The following is a 25093-nucleotide window of genomic DNA, read 5'->3' on the forward strand; positions in this document are numbered from 1 at the left end:
TCAAAGTCCAGACCTAATCCCAATTGAGATGTTGTGGCAGGACTTGAAACGAGCAGTTCATGCTTGAAAACCCACACGTCACTGAGTTAAAGCAGTTCTGCATGGAAGAGTGGGCCAAAATTCCTCCACAGCGACGTGAGAGACTGATCAACAACTACAGGAAGCATTTGGTTGGAGTCATTGCAGCTAAAGGTGGCACAACCAGTTATTGAGTGTAAGGGGGCAATTACTTTTTCACACAGGGGAATTGGGTGTTGCATAACTTTGTTTATGAAATAAATATGTAATTGTTGTGTTATTTGTTCACTTATGTTCCCTTTATCTAATATTAGGTTCTGGTTGAAGATCTGATAACATTCAGTATCACAAATAAGCAAAAGTAGAGAAAATTAGAAAGGGGGCAAATACTTTTTCATAGCACTGTATGTTATGTCTACATTAGTGGTACATTTATGAAGCTATAGTCTTTAATGTGGCATGTTCCTGAATGTCTAAATGGCAGTAAAAATATGGAGTAAAATATTTCCCAGTGTGCTTTTCTGTCTGCGTTAGAACCGACCAATCCACTCCAAATAGACCAGACCAGACAACCATGGCAGAATCATGTCATCTATCACTGATCCTACTGGTCATCCTCACAATCAGAGGTAAAGAAACAATGTATGATACTGGGCATAGAAATTATTTGGCAGATTTCAATCTTACCTTTAAGTACCTCCTCTTTCTCCCCTCCCACCCTCCTTCATCTCCCACTCTCGCTCCCTCTCTACCCTTCCCTCCTCGCCCCCTCTCCTCTCCTCTGTCACTCCACCCACCTCTCCTTCCCTCCCGCCTACCCCTACCTCACTACCTCTCTCCCCCCTCCCCTCCCACCCCACCACTCAATTCAATTTAAGGGCTTTGTTGTCATGTGACAATTTTATTTGTCACATGCGTCGAATACAACAGGTGTAGACGTTACAGTGAAATACTTACATACAAACCTTTAACCAGCAATGCCGTTTTAAGAAAAAATAAGTGTTAAATAAAAAATAAAGAAGCAAAAAATTAAAATAACAAATAATTAAAGAGCAGCAGTAAAATAACAGTAGTGAAGCTATATACAGGGGGTACCGGTACTGAGTCAATGTGCGGGGGCACCGGTTAGTCTTGCCCCCTTACCATCCCTCCCTCCCTCCCTCACCATTCCTCCCTCCCCCTCTCCTTTTAGGAGTACTGGGCCAGAGGATCATAGGGGGTCAGGAGGTAACACCCTACTCTATAAAGTACCAAGCCTCCATCCAGTACAACAAATACCACTACTGTGGAGGGACCCTCATACACCCTCAGTGGGTGGTGTCTGCTGCCCACTGCTGGAGACCGTGAGTTATGCAACTTCTATTTCACCTACAGTCCCTTCCCACAGCCACTGAGTCTGGCTAATCTCGTCCACCAGCTGGCTCTCTCTCGAACCTACGCAGTAGCAATTGAGCCTACGGGGTTAGAGTCTGGCAAGTGAGACTACCTCTTGTACTACACCCACTATATTTGGGGTTATGATGGGATAGAGTAGGGCATTTATAATGTATATTCTTCAAGAATCAATAGGTATACTATTTATTGAAATAACCATTGAACAGCAGGACATCTTACAGAGTGTGTCTTTAGAATGAAGTGGAATGACTCATGCTAGTTGCCATACTGGGTTGCTAGATTGGAGTGCTAACCTCCTCTACTCTCCACCCCTCTCCTCTCCTCTCGATCCACAGGGCATACCTGATCAAAGTGGTACTGAGTGAGCACAGCTTCTCCAGAGTGGAGGGCTTTGAGCAGGAGTTCAATGTCTCCAATGTGCTGGTCTACTACATGTATAACTACAGGACCTTTGACAACGACATCATGCTGCTCAAAGTAAGCTGACACAATGGACAGTAGCTTTGGTTTTCCTGTACTCCCTCTCTGTATATTATCTATTGGTCTCATTAATTGATTGATTCATTTGTTCATTAATTTATCCATTCATGCCCTCTCCCTTCCTCTCTCCCCCCCCCCCCCTCCCTCTCTCCCCCCCCTCCCTCCCCCTCTCTCTTTCTCTCTCTCCCTCTCTCTCTACCCCCTCTATCCCTCCATCAGCTGGAGAGGCCCGCAACTCTCAACGCCAAAATCCAGCCCGCCATCCTGCCCAGAGTGGACATGCCCCCGTTGCAGCAGGGAATGACCTGTACGGTAAGCGGCTGGGGGGTCACCAATATCTTCAGCTACTACCTGTCTCCCGTGCTCCAAGCTGTGGATGTTGACGTCATCACCAACTGCCAGTACTACTACTACTTCAGGATTACAGACAACATGCTCTGTGCCGGCTCTCGCGTCGGAGGGAAGGACTCCTGTCAGGTGAGAGAGGAGAAAAGATCTGAGGCTCTATTTCAGTGTCCATAATCCACACTACCATACTACTTCGAATTAAGTAATGTATCGGGTATACATTCTAAGTAGAACGCTAGTATGGAGATTGGAAAGTGTAGCCTGTGTCTGAATGTCAGACTGTACTGTATGTCTTGTGACGTATGCAGACCTGGGTTCAAATACTATTTAAGGTATTTCAATTATTAAGTAGTTGAATATTGGAATGTATTTGAAAATACACTTGGAAAGTATTTGAAAATACTCAAATACACTGACTTAAATACACTCCCATGCAATTAACAGAGGTATTTGAAATTAGTATTTTAAAAAAAACATTAAAAAAGTTATCATTTTTAGATAAAACTATACTAAATATATTCACGTCACCAAATCATTTATTAAAACACATTGTTTTGCAATGAAGGTCTACAGTAGCCTCAGCAGCACTCTGTAGGGTAGCAACATGGTGTAGCCGGAGGACAGCTAGCTTCCGTCCTCCTCTGGGTACATTGACTTTAATACAAAACCTAGGAGGCTCATGGTTCTCACCCCCTTCCATAGACTTACACAGTAATTATGACAACTTCCGGAGGACGTCCTCCAACCTATCAGATCTCTTGCAGCATGAACTGACATGTTGTCCACCCAATCAAAGGATCAGAGAATGAATTTAGTACTGAACGCATAAGTTACAGCTAGCTAGCACTGCAGTGCATAAAATGTGCAAGAGAGAGAGCTAGCTATATTTCATAGTATATATTTTTTTACACTTTCACTTAGCTAGCATCAATGTAGCTAGCTAGTTTAGCCTACTCAAAGAGCTTAAACAGAAAGGGATAATATGTTAGCTAGCTGGCTATGGCTATCCAACACTGGAACTCTTCAAAGTCAAGGTAAGCTTTTGCTGCCGGTGTAACTGCTAAACTGCTTTCTGACTGTACTGCATGATTGTAGCTAGCGGGTTTATTACCGCGTTAGTTCTAGTAGCTATGTTGACTATGAGGTGACTAATGATTACACCCTAGACCAGCTAGACGCCGGCAAGAGTGTGCAAAGTGGTATTGAATGTGTCACTGTCTGTCACCTTGATTCCTCATAATTCTCTCGACCTGTGCACTTATGTTGTAAACTTTCATTCATAGGCTAGGTTGTAGCAACCTCATGATGGGTACAGGGAAAATATGAGTATCATGTAGTAGCCTAAACCTATCTATGTTACACTGAACTGGGTGAATGGAATATGAATGACAGTCATCCAATATGCTGTTATAGAAATAAGGCCATGTTCATGTTTCTCCCTCGTCTTAAACAGCACCGACCGCCACTATCTACTAACCCTTATCCTAACCCTAACCTTAGCAATTAGTTGCTTATCAACAGATAGTTTGTTGATAGTATGACCATCTGTAGAGCATCTACAGAGGAAAATCCAGACTATCCAAATAAAAAATGTGACCATTCATATTTATATAAAAACTACACGTATTTCAACCCAGGTCTGGACATTTGTTGTGATATGCGTATGCCAAGTATATCTGTATGGCAAGCACATTTCTTGATGGGATATTAAAGTATTCAATTCTATTCTAACAGGGTGACTCAGGCGGCCCTCTGATCTGTAACGGGCACTTTGAGGGCATCGTGTCCTGGGGCATCAGCTGTGCCAACCCCTATTTCCCTGGTGTTTACACCAAGGTCAGTAAGTACATCAGCTGGATCAAGTGGATCACGCAGAACGACAGCTAGCGACGCCATCTTATTTTTGGTCTTCTCCTTTGTAAGGATGGGATACCATGGACAGAAACTGATAGTGTATCAATATAGGACATAAGTCGGAAGTTTACATACACCTTAGCCAAATACATTTAAACTCTGTTTTTCACAATTCCTGACATTTAATCCTAGTAAAAAGTCCCTGTCTTAGGTCAGTTAGGATCACCACTTTATTTTAAGAATGTGAAATGTCAGAATAATAGTAGAGAGAATGATTTATTTCAGCTTTTATTTATTTCATCACTTTCCCAGTGGGTCAGAAGTTTACATACACTCAATTAGTATTTGGTAGCATTGCCTTTAAATTGTTTAACTTGGGTCAAACGTTTCAGGTAGCCTTCCACAAGCTTCCCACAATAAGTTGGGTGAATTTTGGCCCATTTCTCCTGACAGAGCTGGTGTAACTGAGTCAGGTTTGTAGGCCTCCTTGCTCGTACACGCATTTTTCAGTTCTGCCCACTAATTTTTTATAGGATTGAGGTCAGGGCTTTGCGATGGCCACTCCAATACCTTGACTTTGTTGTCCTTAAGCCATTTTGCCACAACTTTAAAAGCATGCTTGGGGTCATTGTCCATTTGGAAGACCCATTTGCGACCAAGCTTTAACTTCCTGACTGATGTCTTGAGATGTTGCTTCAATATATCCACATAATTTTCCTTCCTCATGATGCCATCTATTTTGTGAAGGGCACCAGTCCCTCCTGCAGCAAAGCACCCCCACAGCATGATGCTGCCACCCCGTGCTTCACGGTTGGGATGGTGTTCTTCGGCTTGCAAGCAACCCCCTTTTTCCTCCAAATATAACGATAGTCATTATGGCCAAACAGTTATATTTTTGTTTCATCAGACCAGAGTACATTTCTCCAAAAAGTATGATCTTTGTCCCCATGTGCTGTTGCAAACCGTAGTCTGGCTTTTTTATGGTGGTTTTGGAGCAGTGGCTTCTTCCTTGCTAAGCGGCCTTTCAGGTTATGTCGATATAGGACTTGTTTTACTGTGGATATAGATACATTTGTACCTGTTTCCTCCAGCATCTTCACAAGGTCCTTTGCTGTTGTTCTGGGACTGATTTGCACTTTTCGCACCAAAGTACGTTCATCTCTAGAAGACAGAACGCGTCTCCTTCCTGAGCGGTATGACGGCTGCGTGGTCCCATGGTGTTTAGATTTGCGTACTATTGTTTGTACAGATGAACGTGGTACCTTCAGGCGTTTGGAAATTGCTCCCAAGGATGAACCAGACTTTTTTTCTGAGGTCTTGGCTGATTTATTTTGATTTCCCATGATGTCAAGCAAAGAGGCACTGGGTTTGAAGTTAGGCCTTGAAATACATCCACAGGTACACCTCCAATTTACTCAAATGATGTCAATTAGCCTATCAGAATCTTCTAAAGCCATGACATCATTTTCTGGAATTTTCCAATCTGTTTAAAGGCACAGTCAACTTAGTGTATGTAAACTTCTGAACCACTGGAATTGTGATACAGTGAATTATAAGTGAAATAATCTGTCTGTAAACAATTGTTGGAAAAATTACTTGTGTCATGCACAAAGTAGATGTCCTAACCGACTTGCCAAAACTATAGTTTGTTAACAAGTTTGTGGAGTGGTTGAGAAACAAGTTTTAATGACTCCAACCTAAGTGTATGTAAACTTCCGACTTCAACACTAGATACTGATCTACCCACTGTGAACAATGACTACTGTTTTTTTTTTTTTTTTACAAAATAGAAAACACGAAAAGATACACTCGTCTATTTTCTCTCTTATTGCTACTGAATGCTGTACAGTATATGTCAATAGTAAGTGATATTGTCTTGTTGCTGATAGAAAGCATCTAAGTGATAGTGTTATCAGCAGACAGACTGATGTATAGATGTGATCGACCTACAGGCCATGTAATCATTTGTTGAATAAGAAAAACATGTGTACACTTTACAGCCATTGAGAAACATCAGAAAAATACACAAGGGTTGGCTTATTTTGTCTGGTCACCAAACAGAAATAGAGTTTAAGACACACTCAAGCTTCTGTGTCTGCACTGTTAGTTGACATATTTCCCTCTATATCATATTTTGATTCATATGATACTTCGTATGTCTTAGCAAACACATTATACTTCTTATCCTTTTTATCTGTTGATAAATAACAGACATTGATGCATCCTCAGCATCTTTCTAAGAAACACACGTTTCTAAGGTTCTTTTTGTTTCTCCCTGTGCTTTCCCATGTCCCTACTACGGAATAGTAAAACAATAAAGATACTTATTTTTACCAAGCTGTCTCTTTACTAATCCGTAGCTACTCATCTACAAAAATAAATATATTTTACCAGCACACAAACCTCATTATGTGAACTTTATACACAGCCACAAAGAAAACATTTACAGTCAGCTAAGGCAACAATATGCAATATCTTACTGGTTATGTAACAGAGTTCACTCACCTCTGCATGCAGCTGACTCACCCTCCACCCCACCCCCCACATACACACACCCACCCAACCCGTCCAGACCCATCGGAGAGGGGGAGGATATACAAGCAACAGGGATTGGCTATAAAGAAATAAATACCCTCCCCCGATCTATTACAGTACAAGACATACTCATACTTCCACAGAAAGTCAGAAAAACTCAACAAGAACAGACACACGCACCTACAACCACAGACTCACACCACAGACAGAGACTCAGAGGCAGTATGGGAGACCTGCAGATCCAGATGCTCCATGGTAAGGACCAGGGGTCACGGCTCCTCCACCACCCAGCCAGGGTAACGGTAGAAGGGCTCATCCATCGGTCCCTGGAGGCCAAGGAGTTTTCCTACTGTCCCTACAGCAAGTTCAGGGTCGGGGCTGCCCTCCTGGCCCACGACGACAGAGTGTTCACAGGTGAGATATCATCTATCACTTCAATCTATTGATTAATTGATTGAGTTTATTTGACAATCTTAAAAAATACCTACAGCTGACAATCAGTATATGTTTAGTTGTATTTATTTGACCAGGTAAGTTGACTGGGAACACATTGTCGTTTAACTACAATATTGAACTGGGAAGACTTAGTGGAGAGGGATCCGGCTTTAGATGCATGTGTTGTTACAGTACTGTAAAAATGTACAGAACGTCTACATTTTAAATCAAAAACTTTAGAATAGATAGATAAACAGAAAATAGGCATATCCCATAATCTGAAAAATAAAACATTACCCTGTAACGTTTATACTGTAAAATGTGTGATAAAGATTGCTTCTAATCATGAGCAGGAATATGTAAGTGTGTAAAATCCAATGTTACAATGTTCCTGAATCTGTTTCATGAGTCATGACTAACCACCAAAAGGAATAACCACATATGAAGCAGGCCTGTGATGTTCAGAATGATGTAACTCTGTCTGTCTGTGTTCTACAGTTCCGTAGATTATTCACACTTGTTCCCTCAGCATTGGAATTTAGTCAATCAGAAATGAATTTAGTCAGTCATAAATTAATCAGATAGTCAGTTAGAATTTAGTCAGTTAGGAATTTAGCTCAAGTGGGCAAGAAGCCTTTTTGTGCACAAGCATAACTAGGCTATTTAACAATACATGAACAGACACTAATTTCTAAGGATTTCAATAACTTTGTACATTGTGTTCTCGACTGACTGGTTTTGCATAACCTGTTCATGGTTAACTGAGGGGAAACTATCTAACCAAGTAATCTCCTTGGCCTAAAGTCACGGTATTTGCAATGAACAAATCCATCAATTGATCAATCATATAAGATCTTTAGAGGAACCAGGGGAGACATATCGTCAGCTCTCTGCTTTGCCATCGTTTTAAACCCTTTGAAAACAAGTGAAAAGCTCTGTACATGACAGTACATGTGGTCGGTTATCTCTTCAGGTTGCAATGTGGAGAACGCGTGTTACAACCTGGGTGTGTGTGCAGAGAGGAACGCCATCGCTAAAGCAGTGTCAGAGGGATACCGTAGCTTCAAGGCCATTGCTATTGCCAGGTACAGTTCTACACTGAGTGTACAAAACATTAACAACACCTGCTCTTTCCATGACATAGACTTACCAGAAAACGAAAGGTAGGGAGGTGGTATGCGTTTTTTCATAAATAACAACTGGTCTCGAGCTTTTGCTCACATTTACATTTTAGTAATTTAGCAGACGCTCTTATCCAGAGCGACTTACAGTTACTGAGTGCATACATTATTTTTTTCTTTTTCTTTTTTTTTTTTCATACTGACACGAACCCACAATTTTGGCGTTGCAAACACCATGCTCTACCAACCATCGACAGAGCCTGGATTCGAACCAGCTACAAGACTGTTTTGCCAGAACAGACTGGGATATGTTCTGGGATTCATCTGATAACATTGAGGAGTTTACCACAATAGTCACAGGCTTCATCAATAAGTGCATAGACGATGTCGTCCCCACAGTGACTATAAGAACGTATCCCAAACAAAAAGCATGGATTACAGGCAACATCTGCTAGAGCTACCGCTTACAATGAATGGGACACGGATATGGACGCATACAACGCTACGACCTCTGACGAGACATCAAACATGCAAAAGGACAATAGAGGAGGAAGGTGGAATCCTTACACCGGCTACGACGCTCGGAATATAACACTGTGCCTTGCGTGAAAGGCCCTGCTTTTCCGGATGACTGTGTGATCTCGCTCTCCATTGCTGATGTGAGCAAAACGTTTAAACAGGTTAACAATCACAATGCCGCCAGGCCATACAGAATACCAGGGCGCAATCTCAAAGCATGTGCAGACCAGCTGGCAGATGTCTTCACAGACATTTTCAATCTCTCCTTGTCCCAGTCCGTAATCCCAACATGTTTCAATCTGACCACCATGGTCCCAAGAGCCCCAAGGTAACCTGCCTAAATGACCATCACCCTGTAGCACTCACATCTGTAATTATGAAGTGCTTTGAAAGGCTGGTCATGACCCACATCAACACCATCATCCCAGGCACCCTAAACCCACCCCAATTTGCATACTGCCCCAACAGATCCACAGACGATGCAATCTCAATTGCAATTCACACTGTCCTCTCCAACCTGGACAAGAGTGGAAGTAACTATCTGAGAATGCTGTTCATAGACTACAGCTCAGCGTTCAACACCATAGTCCCCTCCAAGCTCAGCACCAAGCTAGGGATCCTGGGACTGAACCCCTCCCTCTGCAACTGGATTCTGGACTTCCTGATGGGTCGGCCCCAGGTGTTGAGGGTAGGCAACAACACCTCCGCCACTCTGACCCTCAACATGGGGCCCCTCAGGGGTGGGTGCTTAGTCCCCTTCTGTACTTCCTGTTCACCCACTACTGCGTGGCCGTGCACGACTCCAACACCAAATCAAATCAAAATCAAATCAAATAGTTTTTGTCACATACACCTGTTCAGCAGATGTTATAGCGGGTGTAGCGAAATGCTTGTGCTTCTAGCTCCGACAGTGCAGTAATATCTAACAATTACACAACATATACCCAATACACACAAAAAGTAAGGAATGGGATTTAAGAATATATACATATGGACAAGCAATGACAGAGCGGCATGGACTAAGATACAGAACAATATTATAGAATAGAATGCAGTATATATATATATATATATATATATATATATATATGAGATGAGTAGTGCAAGATATGTAAACATTATTAAAGTGACTAGTGTTCCATTTCTTAAAGTGGCCAGTGATTTCAATAGGCAGCAGCAGCCTCTAATGTGCTAGTGATGGCTGTTTAACAGTCTGATGGCCTTGAGATAGAAGCTGTTTTTCAGTCTCTCGGTCCCAGCTTTGATGCACCTGTACTGACCTCGCCTTCTGTATGATAGCGGGGTCAACAGGCTGTGGCTCGGGTGGTTGATGTCCTTGATGATCTTTTTGGCCTTCCTGTGACATCGGGTGCTGTATGTGTCTTGGAGGGCGGGTAGTTTGCCCCCGGTAATGCGTTCGGCAGACAGCAGCACCCTCTGGAGAGCCCTGCGTTGTGGGCGGCGCAGTTTGCGTACCAGGCGGTGATACAGTCCGACAGGATGCTCTCAATTGTGCATCTGTAAAAGTTTGTGAGGGTTTTAGGTAATAAGCCACATTTCTTCAGCCTCCTGAGGTTGAAGAGGCTCTGTTGCGCCTTCTTCACCACACTGTCTGCGTGGGTGGTCATTTCAGTTTGTCTGTGATGTGTACGCCAAGGAACTTGAAGCTTTCCACCTTCTCCACTGCGGTCCCGTTGATGTAGATAGGGGGGTGCACCCTCTGCTGTTTCCTGAAGTCCACGATCATCTCCTTTGTTTTGTTGATGTTGAGTGAGAGGTTATTTTCCTGGCAACACACTCCCAGAGCCCTCACCTCCTCCCTGTAGGCGGTCTCGTCATTGTTGGTAATCAAGCCTACTACTGTTGTGTCGTCTGCAAACTTGATGATTGAGTTGGAGGCGTGCTTGCCCACGCAGTCATGGGTGAACAGGGAGTACAGGAGGGGTCTGAACACGTACCCTTGTGGGGCCCCAGTGTTGAGGATCAGCGAAGTGGAGATGTTGTTTTCTACCTTCACCACCTGGGGGCGGCCCGTCAGGAAGTCCAGGACCCAGTTGCACAGGTCAGGGTTCAGACCCAGGGCCTCAAGCTTAATGATGAGCTTGGAGGGTACTATGGTGTTGAATGCTGAGCTATAGTCAATGAACAGCATTCTTACATAGGTATTCCTCTTGTCCAGATGGGATAGGGCAGTGTGCAGTGTGATGGCGATTGCATCGTCTGTAGATCTATTGGGGCGGAAGGCAAATTGAAGTGGGTCTAGGGTGATATGATCCTTGACTAGTCTCTCAAAGCACTTCATGATGACAGAGGTGAGTGCTACAGGGCGATAGTCATTTAGTTCAGTTACCTTTGCTTTCTTGGGTACAGGAACAATGGTGGCCATCTTGAAGCATGTGGGAACAGCAGACTGGGAAAGGGAGAGATTGAATATGTCCATGAACACACCAGCCAGCTGGTCTGCGCATGCTCTGAGGACACGGCTAGGGATGCCGTCTGGGCCGGCAGCCTTGTGGGGTTAACATGCTTAAATGTCTTAATCACGTCAGCCATGGAGAAGGAGAGGTCACAGTCCTTGGTAGTGGGCCTCGTCAGTGGCACTGTGTTATCCTCAAAGCGGGCAAAGGTGTTTAGCTTGTCTGGAAGCGAGACATCGGTGTCGGCGACGTGGCTGGTTTTCATTTTTGTAGTCTGTGATTGTCTGTAGACCCTGCCACATACGTCTCGTGTCTGAGCCATTGAATTGCGACTCCACTTTGTCTCTATACTGATGTTTTGCCAGTTTAATTGCCTTGCGGAGTGAGTAGCTACACTGTTTGTATTCTGCCATATTCCCAGTCACCTTGCCATGGTTGAATGCGGTGGTTTGCGCGTTCAGATTTGCGCGAATGCTGCCGTCTATCCACGGTTTCTAGTTAGGGTAGGTTTTAATAGTCACAGTGGGCACAACATCACCTATACACTTCCTGATAAACTCTGTCACCATTTCAGTGTATATGTCTAAATTATTTTTGGAAGCTACTCGGAACATATCCCAGTCCACGTGATCAAAACAATCTTGAAGCGTGGATTCCGATTGGTCAGACCAGCGTTGAATAGTCCTTAGCACGGGTACTTCCTGTTTGAGTTTCTGCCTATAGGAAGGGAGAAGCAAAATGGAGTCGTGGTCAGATATGCCGAAAGGAGGGCGGGGGAGGGCCTTATAACCATCCCGGAAGTTTGAATAGCAATGGTTGAGGATTTTAGCAGCGTGAGTACAACAGTCAATATGTTGATAGAACTTCGGCAGCCTAGTCCTCAAATTTGCTTTGTTAAAATCCCCGGCTACAATAAATGCAGCCTCAGGATATGTGGTTTCCAGTTTGCATAAGGTCCAGTGAAGTTCTTTGAGGGCCGTCGTGGTATCGGCTTGAGGGGGGATATACACGGCCGTGACTATAACCGAAGAGAATTCTCTTGGGAGATAATACGGTTGGCATTAGATTGTGAGAAATTCTAGGTAGGGTGAACAGAACGACTCGAGTTCCTCTGTGTTACTACAATTACACCATGAGTCGTTAATCATGAAACACACACCTCCGCCCTTCTGCTTCCCGGAGAGATATTTATTCCTGTCTGTGCGATGAACTGAGAACCCATCTGGCTGGACCGATTTCGACAGAATATCCCAAGAGAGCCATGTTTCCGTGAAACTGAGTATGTTACAGGCCTTGATGTCTCTCTGGAAAGAAATCCTTGCCCGTAGTTCGTCGACTTTGTTAACCAAAGATTGAAGATTAGCGAGTAGAATACTTGGAAGCGGTGGGTGGTGTGCGTGCCTCCTAAGTCGGACCAGCAGGCTGCTCCGAGTGACTCTCCTCCGCCAGCGATGTTTTGGGTCAGCCGCTGGAATCAGTTCAGTTGCCCTGGGGAGAGCAAACAAAGGATCTGCTTCGGGAAAGTCGTATTCCTGGTCGTAATGCTGGTAAGTTACCGCCGCTCTGATATCCAATAGTTTTTCCCGGCTGTACGTAATGATGCAAAACACTTTCTGTGCTAATAATGTAAAAAATAACACATAAAAAAAACGGCACCAGGTACACACCATCAAGTTTGCTGACGTCACGATGATGGTAGGCCTGATCACCGACGACGGTGAATCAGCATACAGAGAGAGGTCAGACACTTAGCAGTGTGGTGCCAGGACAACAACCTCTCCCTGAACGTCAGTAAGACCAAGAAGCTGATTGTGGACTATATTAGAAAGAGTGGAGAGCATGCACTCATCGGCGGGGCTGTTGTGGAGCTGGTCAAGAGCTTTAAGTTCCTTGACGTCGACATCACTAAGGACTTAACATGGTCCACAAAAACAGAAATCCCTTATAAACATAAGTATTCAGACCCTTTGCTATGAGACTCGAAATTGAGCTCCGGTGCATCCTGTTTCCATTGATCATCCTTGAGCTGTTTCTACAACTTGATTTGAGTCCACCTGTGGTAAATTCAATTGATTGGACATGATTTGGAAAGGCACACACCTGTCTATATAAGGTCCCACAGTTGACAGTGCATGTCAGAGCAAAAACCATGCCATGAGGTCGAAGGAATTGTCCGTAGAGCTCCGAGACAGGATTGTGTGGAGGCACAGATCTGGGGAAGGGTAATAAAATATTTATGCAGCATTGAAAGGTCCCCAAGAACACAGTGGCCTCCATCCTTCTTAAATGGAATTAGTTTGGAACCACCACAACTCTTCCTAGAGCTGGCCACCAGGGAGAAGGGCCTTGGTCAGGGAGGTGACCAAGATCCCGATGGTCAGTCTGACCGAGCGCCAGAGTTCCTCTGTGGAGATGGGAGAACCTTCCAGAAGGACAACCATCTCTGCAGCACTCCACCAATCAGGCCAGACGGAAGCCACTCCTCAGTAAAAGGCACATGACAGCCCGCTTTGAGTTTGCCAAAAGGCACCTAAAGGACTCTCAGACCATGAGAAACATGATTCTCTGCTCTGATGAAACCAAGCTTGAATTCTTTAGTTTTTCAGCGGCAGGGACTGGGAGACTAGTCAGGATCGAGGGAAATATGAATGGGGAAAAGTACAGAGGGATCCTTGCCCACACTTGAACCCGATCAAACATCTCTGGAGAGACCTGAAAATAGCGGTGCAGCGACGCTCCCCATCCAACTTGACAGAGCTTGAGAGGATCTGCAGTGAAGAATGGGAGAAACTCCCCAAATACAGGTGTGCCAAGCTTGTAGCATCATACCCAATAAGACTTGAAGCTGTAATCGCAGCCAAAGATGCTTCAATAAAGTACTGAGTAAAGGGTCTGAATACTTATGTACAGTGAGGGAAAAAAGTATTTGATCCCCTGCTGATTTTGTACGTTTGCCCACTGACAAAGAAATGATCAGTCTATAATTTTAATGGTAGATGTATTTGAACAGTGAGAGAAAGAACAATGCACGTCAAAAATGTTATAAATTGATTTGCATTTTAATGAGGGAAATAATTATTTGACCCCCTCTCAATCAGAAAGATTTCTGGCTCCCAGGTGTCTTTTATACAGGTAACGAGCTGAGATTAGGAAAACACTCTTAAAGGGTGTGCTCATAATCTCAGCTTGTTACCTGTATAAAAGACACCTGTCCACAGAAGCAATCAATCAATCAGATTCCAAACTCTCCACCATGCCCAAGACCAAAGAGCTCTCCAAGGATGTCAGGGACAAGATTGTAGACCTACACAAGGCTGGAATGGGCTACAAGACCATCGCCAAGCAGGTTGGTAAGAAGGTGACAACAGTTGGTGCGATTATTCGCAAATGGAAGAAACACAAAATAACTGTCAATCTCCCTCGGCCTGGGGCTCCATGCAAGATCTCACCTCGTGGAGTTGCAATGATCGTGAGAACGGTGAGGAATCAGCCCAGAACTACACGGGAGGATCTTGTCAATGATCTCAAGGCAGCTGGGACCATAGTCATCAAGAAAACAATTGGTAACACACTACGCCGTGAAGGACTGAAATCCTGCAGCGCCTGCAAGGTCCCCCTGCTCAAGAAAGCACATATACAGGGCCGTCTGAAGTTTGCCAATGAACATCTGAATGATTCAGAGGAGAACTGGGTGAAAGTGTTGTGGTCAGATGAGACCAAAATCGAGCTCTTTGGCATCAACTCAACTCGCCGTGTTTGGAGGAAGAAGAATGCTACCTATGACTCCAAGAACACCATACCCACCGTCAAACATGGAGGTGGAAACATTATCCTTTGGGGGTGTTTTTCTGCTAAGGGGACAGGACAACTTCACCGCATCAAAGGGACGATGGACAGGGCCATGTACCATCAAATCTTGGGTGAGAACCTCCTTCCCTCAGCTAGGGCATTGAAAATGGGTCGTGGATGGAAATTGCAGCATGACAATGACCCAAAACACATGGCCAAGGCAACAAAGGAGTGGCTCAAGAAGAAGCACATTAAGGTCCTGGAGTTGCCTAGCCAGTCTCCAGACCTTAACCCCATAGAAAATCTGTGGAGGGAGCTGAAGGTTCGAGTTGCCAAACGTCAGCCTCAAAACCTTAATGACTTGGAGAAGATCTGCAAAGAGGAGTGGGACAAAATCCCTCCTGAGATGTGTGAAAACCTGGTGGCCAACTACAAGAAACGTCTGACCTCTGTGATTGCCAACAAGGGTTTTGCCACCAAATACTAAGTCATGTTTTGCAGAGGGGTCAAACACTTATTTCCCTCATTAAAATGCAAATCAATTTATAACAATTTTGACATGTGTTTTTAATTTATTTGTTTTCTAAAATAAATGTGCAATTTTTTTTCTAAAAAACAGTTTCTGCTTTGTCATTATGGGTTATTGTGTTGATTGATGAGGAAAACATGTGTTTAATCCATTTTAGTATAAGGCTGTAACATAACAAAATGTAGAAAAAGTCAAGGGCTCTGAATACTTTCTGAATGCACTACCGTGTATCTACCTCAAGTACCTCTGTACATTGATCTGATACTGGTACTCCCTGTATATAGTTCCATTCTTGTGTATTTTATTTTATTCCTGGTGTTAGTTATTTAAAAAAATTACTTGTTGGGAAAGGTTCATAAGCCAGCATTTCACTGTAAAGTCTACACCAGTTGTATTCGGCGGATGTGATTAATACAATTTGATTTGAAATGTGTACATTCCTCATCTCCTCAATAATTCAAGTCTAATGCTCATCCCTATTGTCAGGGAAGTGTAATAACATCTTGATAACGATCAATGTTCTCATACAAATGTGTTAAGAGGCAGGTTGACTTTTATCCTCATGAGCAATCAATGTTCTCATACAAATGTGTTAAGAGGCAGGTTGACTTTTATCCTCACGAGTCTTGCCCTGGAGGCAGAACTGAGCGATTTCCGCTAGATGGTCGAGCTGCAAAGCTATATTGTAAAAATTCATATCAACAAACATTTGCTTTTAGGTTAGCAGTGTGGTTAAGGTTACAGTTTGGTTTAAAATAAGTTATTACTTTGTGGCTGTGCCAGCTAGTGACCACCACCCTCCAGTACACGAGTCATCCCAATAAATGCCAACCTGCGTGTTAATGAAGCATAGTGCAACGCAAGGATAATAGTATTCTTTTCATTGACGGTGTTGTAAAATGTCTTGTGTTGTTATCAATTTGTTTGCAGTGACTTACATGACCAGTTCATTTCACCATGCGGTGGCTGCAGACAGTTCATGAGAGAGGTAAGCGTCATTCAAGCCTTGCATCCTAGGAGGAAGACAAATTGTCTGTCATTTATCTATGTCTAATTCTGTTACTATGCCTTTTGAGTGCTTAGGTCCATGTAATTACATTCTCATTACCAAAGTAGTTATAGAGCAGGAAACTTCATCTAAAGTTTTGCCGATGCTCCATATATGACGTGTTTTTCTCCCCTCTCCAGTTTGGGGCCAGCTGGGACGTGTATCTGTCCAAGCCAGATGGCACGTACGTAGAGATGAACGTTAGTGAGCTGCTTCCTGTCTCCTTCGGCCCAGAAGACCTGTCCATGAAGAAAGTCCTCAAGATCTCCAACGAGTATTAACCTGTTATAACAACCACTGGGGGGGGTGCTAGATAAATACACTTATGTTGTAAATTATTGATATATATTACACAAGTCTTTGATATACAGTAGATTGGGGTAAAAGGATATAGAATTCTAATCCAGAAAAATTACATTTTAGGTAGCATGTGCAGACTGGAAAGTAGCGCTATGTCAAAGGTCTATGAAAGTATGTTTATGCATTTTCATTGTTCATGTATATCGAGATTGTAAATAACATATTTAAGTACATTGATCAATTTGTATTCAATACATTTGTAAACTATTTTGTCACACTTAGCTGGTATCTTTATTCCACAACAATCTATTCCTGTGAGTGATAGATTTAGAAAAGGTTTATTAGCATTAGGAAGCATATAGTCTACATCAAATAAATATCAACAGCACATCAAAATTATATATCCACATAATTTCATGAATACATACCAATCGTTTAAAATGGACTACAGTCCTACTGATTCTCCCAAACAGTGACATCTCAAACTTATGTTTTGTTTAAAAAAAAAGAAACATTTTATAGCTTTCATCAGCACCAATATCGGACATGAACATGAGAAAGGCATTCCAATGACAGTCAGGCAGGCAAAGTGAAATATCTACGTAGTTTATCTCTATAACTTAGTGAGCAGCAAATCATTCTGTAGGAAGAATACAAGTAAAGGACATCTTATGAAAGTGCGACCGACTGGGTTAGAACCAGACTGTTTAGCTCGCTAAGCTAAAGCCTTAACCAAAGTCTTCAGGTCTCAGGCAAGGTTACTCATCATCACGCAAGCATGGTTCACAAGCACATCATGAGGTACAGGAAGGAAAGAATTGTGGAATAAAGTCGATGTAGCTTTGCAGGTCTCCTGTGACAACACAGAATATTTTTCTGACAATGGCAATGCGTTAAAATCCATAGTGGTGTATTTAAGGTCACGGACTCAAAATTAAAGTAAAAGAAAAGACAAAACAAGATGGAAGGATGATTCAACCTTTCTGCCTGATCTACAAAGAGAAATAAACATTTATAAAAGAGTTGTAAGGAGATCTCCGGCTTGGGAGCCTGAACTGGCCATGAGCAGCAGCAGAGTACACCAAGGGCTCTATTCAACCAGCTAGGAACAGTTTAGCACCCCCAAGTCCTAACCTTAACCATTAGGAAAGAATAAGCAAAACTGACCTTAGTTCAGGGTTACTATGGTAAAGTTCAGTGAGCATGAAATAGGAGAAAATGTATTTAAACGGGAGGTAATACCTGAACTTGTGCTACAAAAACAAGTTTGTTTTTCCTGTTTCAAACTTGCTTTTTAAACATGTGTTCCTATGAGCATGACCCTAGGTTAAAAATAAGCCATGTGTACTTTCGATTTTTTTGTTTCACACAATTTGGTTCAGTACATTGATCCTAACCTACATAATTTTACCCCATAATTGTACCAGAGGCGGCTTGTGGGATGAGCTATGGGGAAAAAGGGTCATTGTAATGCTGGAATGGAATCAATAGAATGGTACCAAACACATCAAACACATGGAAACAATGTTTGACTCCGTTCCATTGATTCCATTCCAACCGTTACAATGAGCCTGTCCTCCTATAGCTCATCCCACCAGCCTCCTCTGAATTGTACCCCATAATGTACTTTTTTCCCCTTTTTCTTTAAATCGTAAGAGCCAGTGTTATTTTGGAAAAAAATGTAATAGGGTCCTTGTTGTCTATTTACAACAACAAAATATCCAAGCATACAGTAGTCAGTGCTTTACAGTGCAACACGTCAATTGTCTCAAGCCCTAATTCTTGGTTAACAGCTTCCTATGAAAGCCAATGGCAAGATCAGTGCATTTTAAGCTTCACCTACTATAGTCCCTAAAGCTAAAGTAAAAAAGATTGTTGTGATAGGGTAAATGGAGCTTCTAGCCTGGTCCCGGATGGGTTTGTGCTGTCTGGCCAACTGCTATGGCCATTGTCACACCTGAAGTTGGCATTGGCAAGACAGCACAAACAGATCTGGGACCAGGCTAGTATCCTTTATTGGGTTATATTAACCTTCTCTATTATTCATTGGCTTTGCATAATGACTACGTTTAAGCTGCTCTTATCAGAAACCTCATTTACACATCATAGGGGGCTGGAGCTAGAGGAGGTGGTGTCCAGCCCAGGCCAGCCAGGGACACTGTGTCTGAGCAGATTCCCCTCCATCAGCCTCTCCATCCACAGCCCCAGCCTGTCCAGCTTATGGTGCACCTCCAGACTGGTAGCCCTGGAGGACCGCCCACCACCCCTGCCTCCCCTACCCGACGAACCCCCCACCTCCCTGGACCTCGAACGTGAGCTCGACTTGGACCGCGACCTGGACCGAGACTTTCTCCTGGAGCCTTCGTCAAATGATGAAGATGATGAGCTCGAGCTCTCTCCGCCAGTGTCCGTGTCACCAGTGAAGACCGGTCTGAAGAGACAGAAGTACTTCTTGTGTCCATTGAGGGCCAGAACATGGCCTGCGAAGTCTCTGGGACGACCTGAGGAAGGAGAGGAAGAGGAGTGTTCATCCCCCTCTCCTCCTCCCCCCTCCTCCTCCTCCTCTTCTCCGTGGGCCAGGTCCCGGGCTGCAGTAGGACAAGACTCCAGGAGAGAGGGCATCCACTGGTTGTGCTTGTCTGCATTCAGGAAGGAGAAGTGTAGGGTCTGGGTCCTGAGGGTGGGCATAGAGAGACAGACCGACACAATCACAGACAGAGAGACAAACAGAGAGGGTGTGGCACAAAAACACACTAATCACTTGCGCATAATACAATAGAACAGCATAGAATGCATTTCATTTCTGCCACTAGGTATTGAGGGTATTTTCTAAAGCAGTACATTTTATGTAACCTTTATTTATACATGTTTGTCTCACTCATTTATAATTAAAACATATATATTTTGCAAGAGAGACTTTATAAGCACTGTATAGCATCTTACCCGGAGAAGGAGAAGACCTCTTTGGCGTACTTCCTGAGCAGAGCATTCTTGGAAGCGTCAGTGAGGACTAGGACCACGTTGATGTGACCAGGTCTCAGCTTGACCAGGTTACTGATGTAGGTGACGTTTGTCAGCTCAGTCACCTCTACAAAGTCCTTCTTAGGAGGACGACTGGCAGGGTGGGGAGAGAGGAGAGAAGAGGGTGAATACTCGTTATATGTTACTGAAGAGAAAAACCCTTGCGCATGCACTCCCACATTCTCACTTACACACACACAAACACTTTTATCGTTACCTGGAAGTATTGGCTCTACCAGTTGAGTCGTCATCAGTCTTTGGTGGGTTCTTTGACTTTGGTTTCTGGGGAGGCTTCTCTTCACCCGAGTCACTAGTGATGAAGAAAGGGTGAGAGAACAGCTGTATGTCGGTCTGCTATCAGAAAACATGAATTATCACTGGACTACTTACACTGACTGAAAAGTCAATGTTGAAGGGTCTGAGTTCACTCTCCTAACATACAAATATACAGTATCAGGTGTTACACAAGTTAATTTCGGAAAGACAAAAGGGATTCTACGTTTTTCTATTGTAAACACTGTCTCAACAAATCCTGATAACAGAATATATGCAGGGCTTGTGGAGCCTTTTGTGGCAGCATACACCAGAGGGTTATACTACAAAGCAGGATCAATGAGTTAGCTATTGATTTTCTGGTTCATAAAAGAAAGCTAAACTTAGATATGTGTTTTTGGTTGTTGAGTCAATTAGACCATGACCATTTAAAGCTTATTTTTTGTATAAAAAAAACAAAAACATATTTAAGAATATTTAGGTTAGCAGGCCTACGGTATGTAAACTAACTTTGAGTCCCAGCCTAAGAGGTGGAGGCTCCCATGCTCACCTGAAGGTCTGGATGATGACAGTCCCAAAGAGGATGAACAGAGCAGAGAAGATGAGAGACAGGATGGGCATCATCTCTCGCCTAGAAGATAAACACCAACTCAAGTTTAGATGATAGATTTATAGTATATAAAATCAAATTTTATGTGTCACATACAACAGTGAAATGCTTACTTACAAGCCCTTAACCAACAATGCCATTTTAAGCAAGAATCCCCCCCCCCAAAAGAATCACAACAAAATAATTGTATTTCGTAATATTTTATATTGTAACAAATAATTAAAGAGCAGCAGTAAAAATAACAATAGCGAGGCTATATACAGTATGTACCGGTACCGAGTCAATGTGCGGGGGGCACCGGTTGGTTGAGGTAATATGTACATGTAGGTAGAGTTATTAACGTGACTATGCATAGATAATAAACAGAGAGTAGCAGCAGCGTAAAACTGTGTGTGGGGGGGGGGGGGGGGGCAATGCAAATAGTCTGGGTAGCCATTTGATTAGATGTTCAGGAGTCTTACAGCTTGGGGGTAGAAGCTGTTTAGAAGCCTCTTGGACCTCGACTTGGCGCTCCGGCACCGCTTGTCGTGTGGTAGCAGAGAGAACAGTCTATGACTAGGGTGGCTGGAGTCTTTTTTAGGGCCTTCCTCTGACACCGCCTGGTATAGAGGTCCTGGAGGAAGCTTGGCCCCAGTGATGTACTGGGCCGTACGCACTACCCTCTTTAGTGCCTTGCGGCCGGAGGCCGAGCAGTTGCCATACCAGGTGGTGATGCAACCAGTCCGGATGCTCTCGATGGTGCAGCTGTAGAACCTTTTGAGGATCTGAGGACCCATGCCAAATCTTTTCAGTCTCCTTAGGGGGAATAGGTTTTGTCGTGCCCTCTTTACGACTGTCTTGGTGTGCTTGGACCATGTTAGTTTGTTGGTGATGTGGACACCAAGGAACTTGAAGCTCTCAACCTGCTCCACTACAGCCCTGTCGATGAGAATGGGGGCGTGCTTGGTGCTCTTCTTTTTCCTGTAGTCCACAATCATCTCCTTTGTCTTGATCACGTTGAGGGAGAGGTTGTTCTCCTGGCACCACACTGCCAGGTCTCTGACCTCCTCACTATAGGCTGTCTCGTCGTTGTCGGTGATCAGGCCTACCACTGTTGTGTCATCGGCAAACTTAATGATGGTGTTGGAGTCGTGCCTGGCCATAAAGTCATGAGCGAACAGGGAGTACAGGAGGGGACTGAGCACGCACCCCTGAGGGGGCCACGTTTTGAGGATCAGCGTGGCGGATGTGTTGCTACCCACTTCATTGTCCATTTTTCTATACCATAAACCGATGAAAACTAAAAAAACTCCAACAAAAGGTTTAATAAAATTGTTTCAGAATTATGTCAATTTAACCCAGGGATTCCTAAACTTTTTTGTCACACAACCCCATTTTGATATCTTAAAATTCTCACAAATCCAACCATGTGAAAAAAAGTATGTAATTAACAGTCAATGTTAACTTTATTTGGGGCTATGGCAGTCAACTGCAAAACATTGTCAGTATTTCTGATTGTCTTCTCAACTCACTATTACAGGGTTCTTCAATTCCGGTCCTGGAGGGCCGAAACACTTCTGTTTTTTATTTCTACCTGGTAGTTAATTGCACTCACCTGGTGTCCCAGGTCTGAATTAGCCCCTGATTAGAAGGAGGTGTTTCGGCCCTCCAGGACCGGAATTGAAGAACCCTGCACTATTACATACTATTATTTTGGGGCTATGACTAGGACTGTGGCGGTCATGAAAATTTGTCAGCCAGTTAATGTCATGCAAAAGTCTGCCAGTCTCACTGTAATTGACCATTATTTAACATAAACAAGTTTAGCATCTCCAGGCCTCCACGCATACAAGCTGCTAAGCTGATGTGCGCCTTTGGAACATCTACAATTAAAAAGCCTAATAAATCAATTGAATATATGCCATCACAATAAATCCACTATTTATTTAAGTCAGGTCTAAAGAAACATGATGATATGAAGAAAATGTATTTCAGAAGAACAGAATATGAGTTGGCCTACTGTATGTTATCTGGCTATGCTCCATGCCATAGGTTTGTTCATTTAGCTGATAAGATACAGTGCATTCGGAAAGTATTCAGACCCCTTGACTTTTTCAACATTTTGTTACGTTACAGCCTTATTCTAAAGTTGATTACATAATTTTTTTTCCTGAATCTACACAAAATACCCCATAATGATTCAACAAAAACAGTGAGACTCGAAATTGAACTCCGGTGCATCCTGTTTCCATTAACCATCCTTGAGATGTTTCTACAACTTGATTGGAGTCCACCTGTGGTCAATTCAATTGATTGGACATGATTTGGAAAGGCACATACCTGTCTATATAAGGTCCCACAGTTGACAGTGCATGTCAGAGCAAAAACCAAGCCACGAGGTCGAAGGAATTGTCCGTAGAGCTCCGAGAGGATTGTGTCGAGGCACAGATCTGGGGAAGGGTACCAAAACATTTCTGCAGCATTGAAGGTCCCCAAGAACACAGTGGCCTCCATCATTCTTAAATGGAAGACATTTGGAAACCCCAAGACCCTTCCTAGAGCTGGCCGACCGGCCAAACTGAGCAATCGGGGGAGAAGGGCCTTGGTCAGGGAGGTGACCAAGAACCCGATGGTCAATCTGACAAAGCTCCAGAGTTCCTCTGTGGAGATGGGAGAACCTTCCAGAAGGACAACCATCTCTGCAGCACTCCACCAATCAGGCCTTTATGGTTGAGTGGCCAGACGGAAGCCACTCCTCAGTAAAAGGCACATGACAGCCCGCTTGGAGTTTCCCAAAAGGCACCTAAAGGACTCTCAGACCATGAGAAACAAGATTCGCTTGTCTGATGAAACCAAGATTGAACTCTTTGGCCTGAATGCAAAGTGTCACGTCTGGAGGAAACATGGCACCATCCCTACGGTGAAGCATGGTGGTGGCAGCATCATGCTGTGGGGATGTTTTTCAGCGGCAGGGACTGGGAGACTAGTCAGGATCGAGAGAAAGATGACCGGAGTAAAGTACAGAAAGATCCTCGCTGAAAACCTTCTCCAGAGCGCTCAGGACCTCAGACTGGGGCCAAGGTTCACCTTCCAACACGACAACGACCCTAAGCACACAGCCAAGACAACGCAGGAGTGGCTTCGGGACAAGTCTCTGAATGTCCTTGAGTGGCCCAGCCAGAGCCCGGACTTGAACCTGATCAAACATCTCTGGAGAGACCTGAAAATAGCTGTGCAGCGACGCTCCCCATCCAACCTGACAGAGCTTGAGAGGATCTGCAGAGAGGAATGGGAGAAACTCCACAAATACAGGTGTGCCAAGCTTGTAGCGTCATACCCAAGAAGACTCGAGGCTGTAATCGCTGCCAAAGGTGTTTCAACAAAGTACTGAGTAAAGGGTCTGAATACATATGTAAATGTGATAGTTTTGTATTTTTAGAATAATGCTGTAATGTTACAAAATGTCGGAAAAGTCAAGGGGTGTAAAAACTTTCAGAATGCATTGTATGCTTATAAGTCCCGTGCCATTATTTTATATGACTTTATAGTACGAAGAGTACAATTGAACTTAGTTGAATAAAATAGAAAGGACATTTCCCCCATTCCGAAGCAAGTCTGCATATGAAGTGACTATGTTGTGCATAAAAGTGATAATTTGAAACAGGTCCCATATGCTTGCTTTAGAGTTATTCGGCAACTTTAGTTGTGAACAATGTTCTCTCTAAGCTGCGAGCAGTAGCCCTGAGACTGCAGCGCGGCTCCCAGGGGCTGCAGAAGAAATATCAGCCCATGGAGAGAAGCACGAGATTTAACTTCACTCAACTTTCTAGAGTTTTCCAAACACTATCAATGTTTCCCTTCATTGTGGCAATTGTGATCGAATCAACGCAATTCTAGACAGTTTCAATGCAACATACCGAAACACTTTGTTGTTGGCAGAACGCATCGGAGTAGGATTCTATTGCGCACTACTCAGTCCGTACTCTACACAGACCAGTGTGGCATAACGTTTTTTTTCCCCATGTGTGCACATTTTGTTCATATCCTTTGCTAGTTAGTGAGTTACTAGCCCAGGTATAGATCATTTGTAGTCGGCAATAGGAGAGTGATTGCTTCCTACATTTCTAGACATCTTTGAAAAGCAAGTCAGGTAAAGAGCTTTTTTTCTGTCTTAAAGGGGCAGTGTTGTATTTTGAGACAGGCTTGAATAAGCTATGTAGCCAATAGGCAGAGAGGGTAGCATAATTTGTCTGATTCTCTGTAATAATGGTATGGGAATAATAATGCATTTTATTTTGTAAAGTGGTTTCTTGCATCAAACAACAACATTTTCAGTCACCTCCTTGTCTGAAGGACAAGTGGATAAACAGGTTAATGTCAAACCCATGCATTTTGTTTTCAAAAGTCCCATGGAATGTAGGC

At 43.5% G+C, this 25093-nt stretch overlaps 3 protein-coding genes across 3 annotated transcripts in view; 2 read left to right on the forward strand and 1 right to left on the reverse strand.

The window, feature by feature from the left end:
- Positions 1-592: 592 nt before the first annotated feature.
- On the forward strand, positions 593-6428 carry LOC311133394 (trypsin-like; the record flags this gene model as incomplete). Its single annotated transcript, XM_084166894.1, has 6 exons — positions 593-647; positions 1211-1361; positions 1393-1494; positions 1749-1890; positions 2113-2370; positions 3976-6428. 6 exons carry the CDS (start codon positions 593-595, stop codon positions 4126-4128), a joined length of 861 nt encoding a protein of 286 aa, XP_084023020.1. The 3' UTR covers positions 4129-6428.
- A 324-nt stretch (positions 6429-6752) lies between these two features.
- On the forward strand, positions 6753-17065 carry LOC311133824 (cytidine deaminase-like). The gene is made up of 4 exons (XM_084167417.1): positions 6753-7044; positions 8039-8150; positions 16371-16428; positions 16629-17065. The coding sequence occupies exons 1-4, from the start codon at positions 6855-6857 to the stop codon at positions 16767-16769; spliced, it is 501 nt and encodes a 166-aa protein (XP_084023543.1). The 5' UTR covers positions 6753-6854; the 3' UTR covers positions 16770-17065.
- A 45-nt stretch (positions 17066-17110) lies between these two features.
- Positions 17111-25093, reverse strand: part of LOC311133823 (dnaJ homolog subfamily C member 16-like) — a 29102-nt gene continuing 21119 nt past the window's right edge. The window contains exons 13-16 of the mRNA XM_084167416.1: positions 20633-20713; positions 20027-20119; positions 19732-19902; positions 17111-19462 (exon numbers count right to left, since the gene is read on the reverse strand). Of these exons, the coding sequence (XP_084023542.1) occupies positions 18892-19462; positions 19732-19902; positions 20027-20119; positions 20633-20713 (916 nt within the window). The 3' untranslated portion in view covers positions 17111-18891. The remainder of the gene's footprint in view (positions 19463-19731; positions 19903-20026; positions 20120-20632; positions 20714-25093) is intronic.

This window comes from Coregonus lavaretus (assembly GCF_964263955.1).
Source record: "Coregonus lavaretus genome assembly, chromosome: 8".
NCBI lineage: Eukaryota > Metazoa > Chordata > Actinopteri > Salmoniformes > Salmonidae > Coregonus > Coregonus lavaretus.

Bases quoted from the DNA above. Each gene is read 5' to 3' on its own strand.
- LOC311133824 (XM_084167417.1), top strand. From the start codon at position 6,855: ATGGGAGACCTGCAGATCCAGATGCTCCATGGTAAGGACCAGGGGTCA. The intron at 7,045-8,038 runs GTGAGATATCAT...TTATCTCTTCAG, and splicing joins CGACGACAGAGTGTTCACAG to GTTGCAATGTGGAGAACGCG. The intron at 8,151-16,370 runs GTACAGTTCTAC...ATTTGTTTGCAG, and splicing joins AAGGCCATTGCTATTGCCAG to TGACTTACATGACCAGTTCA.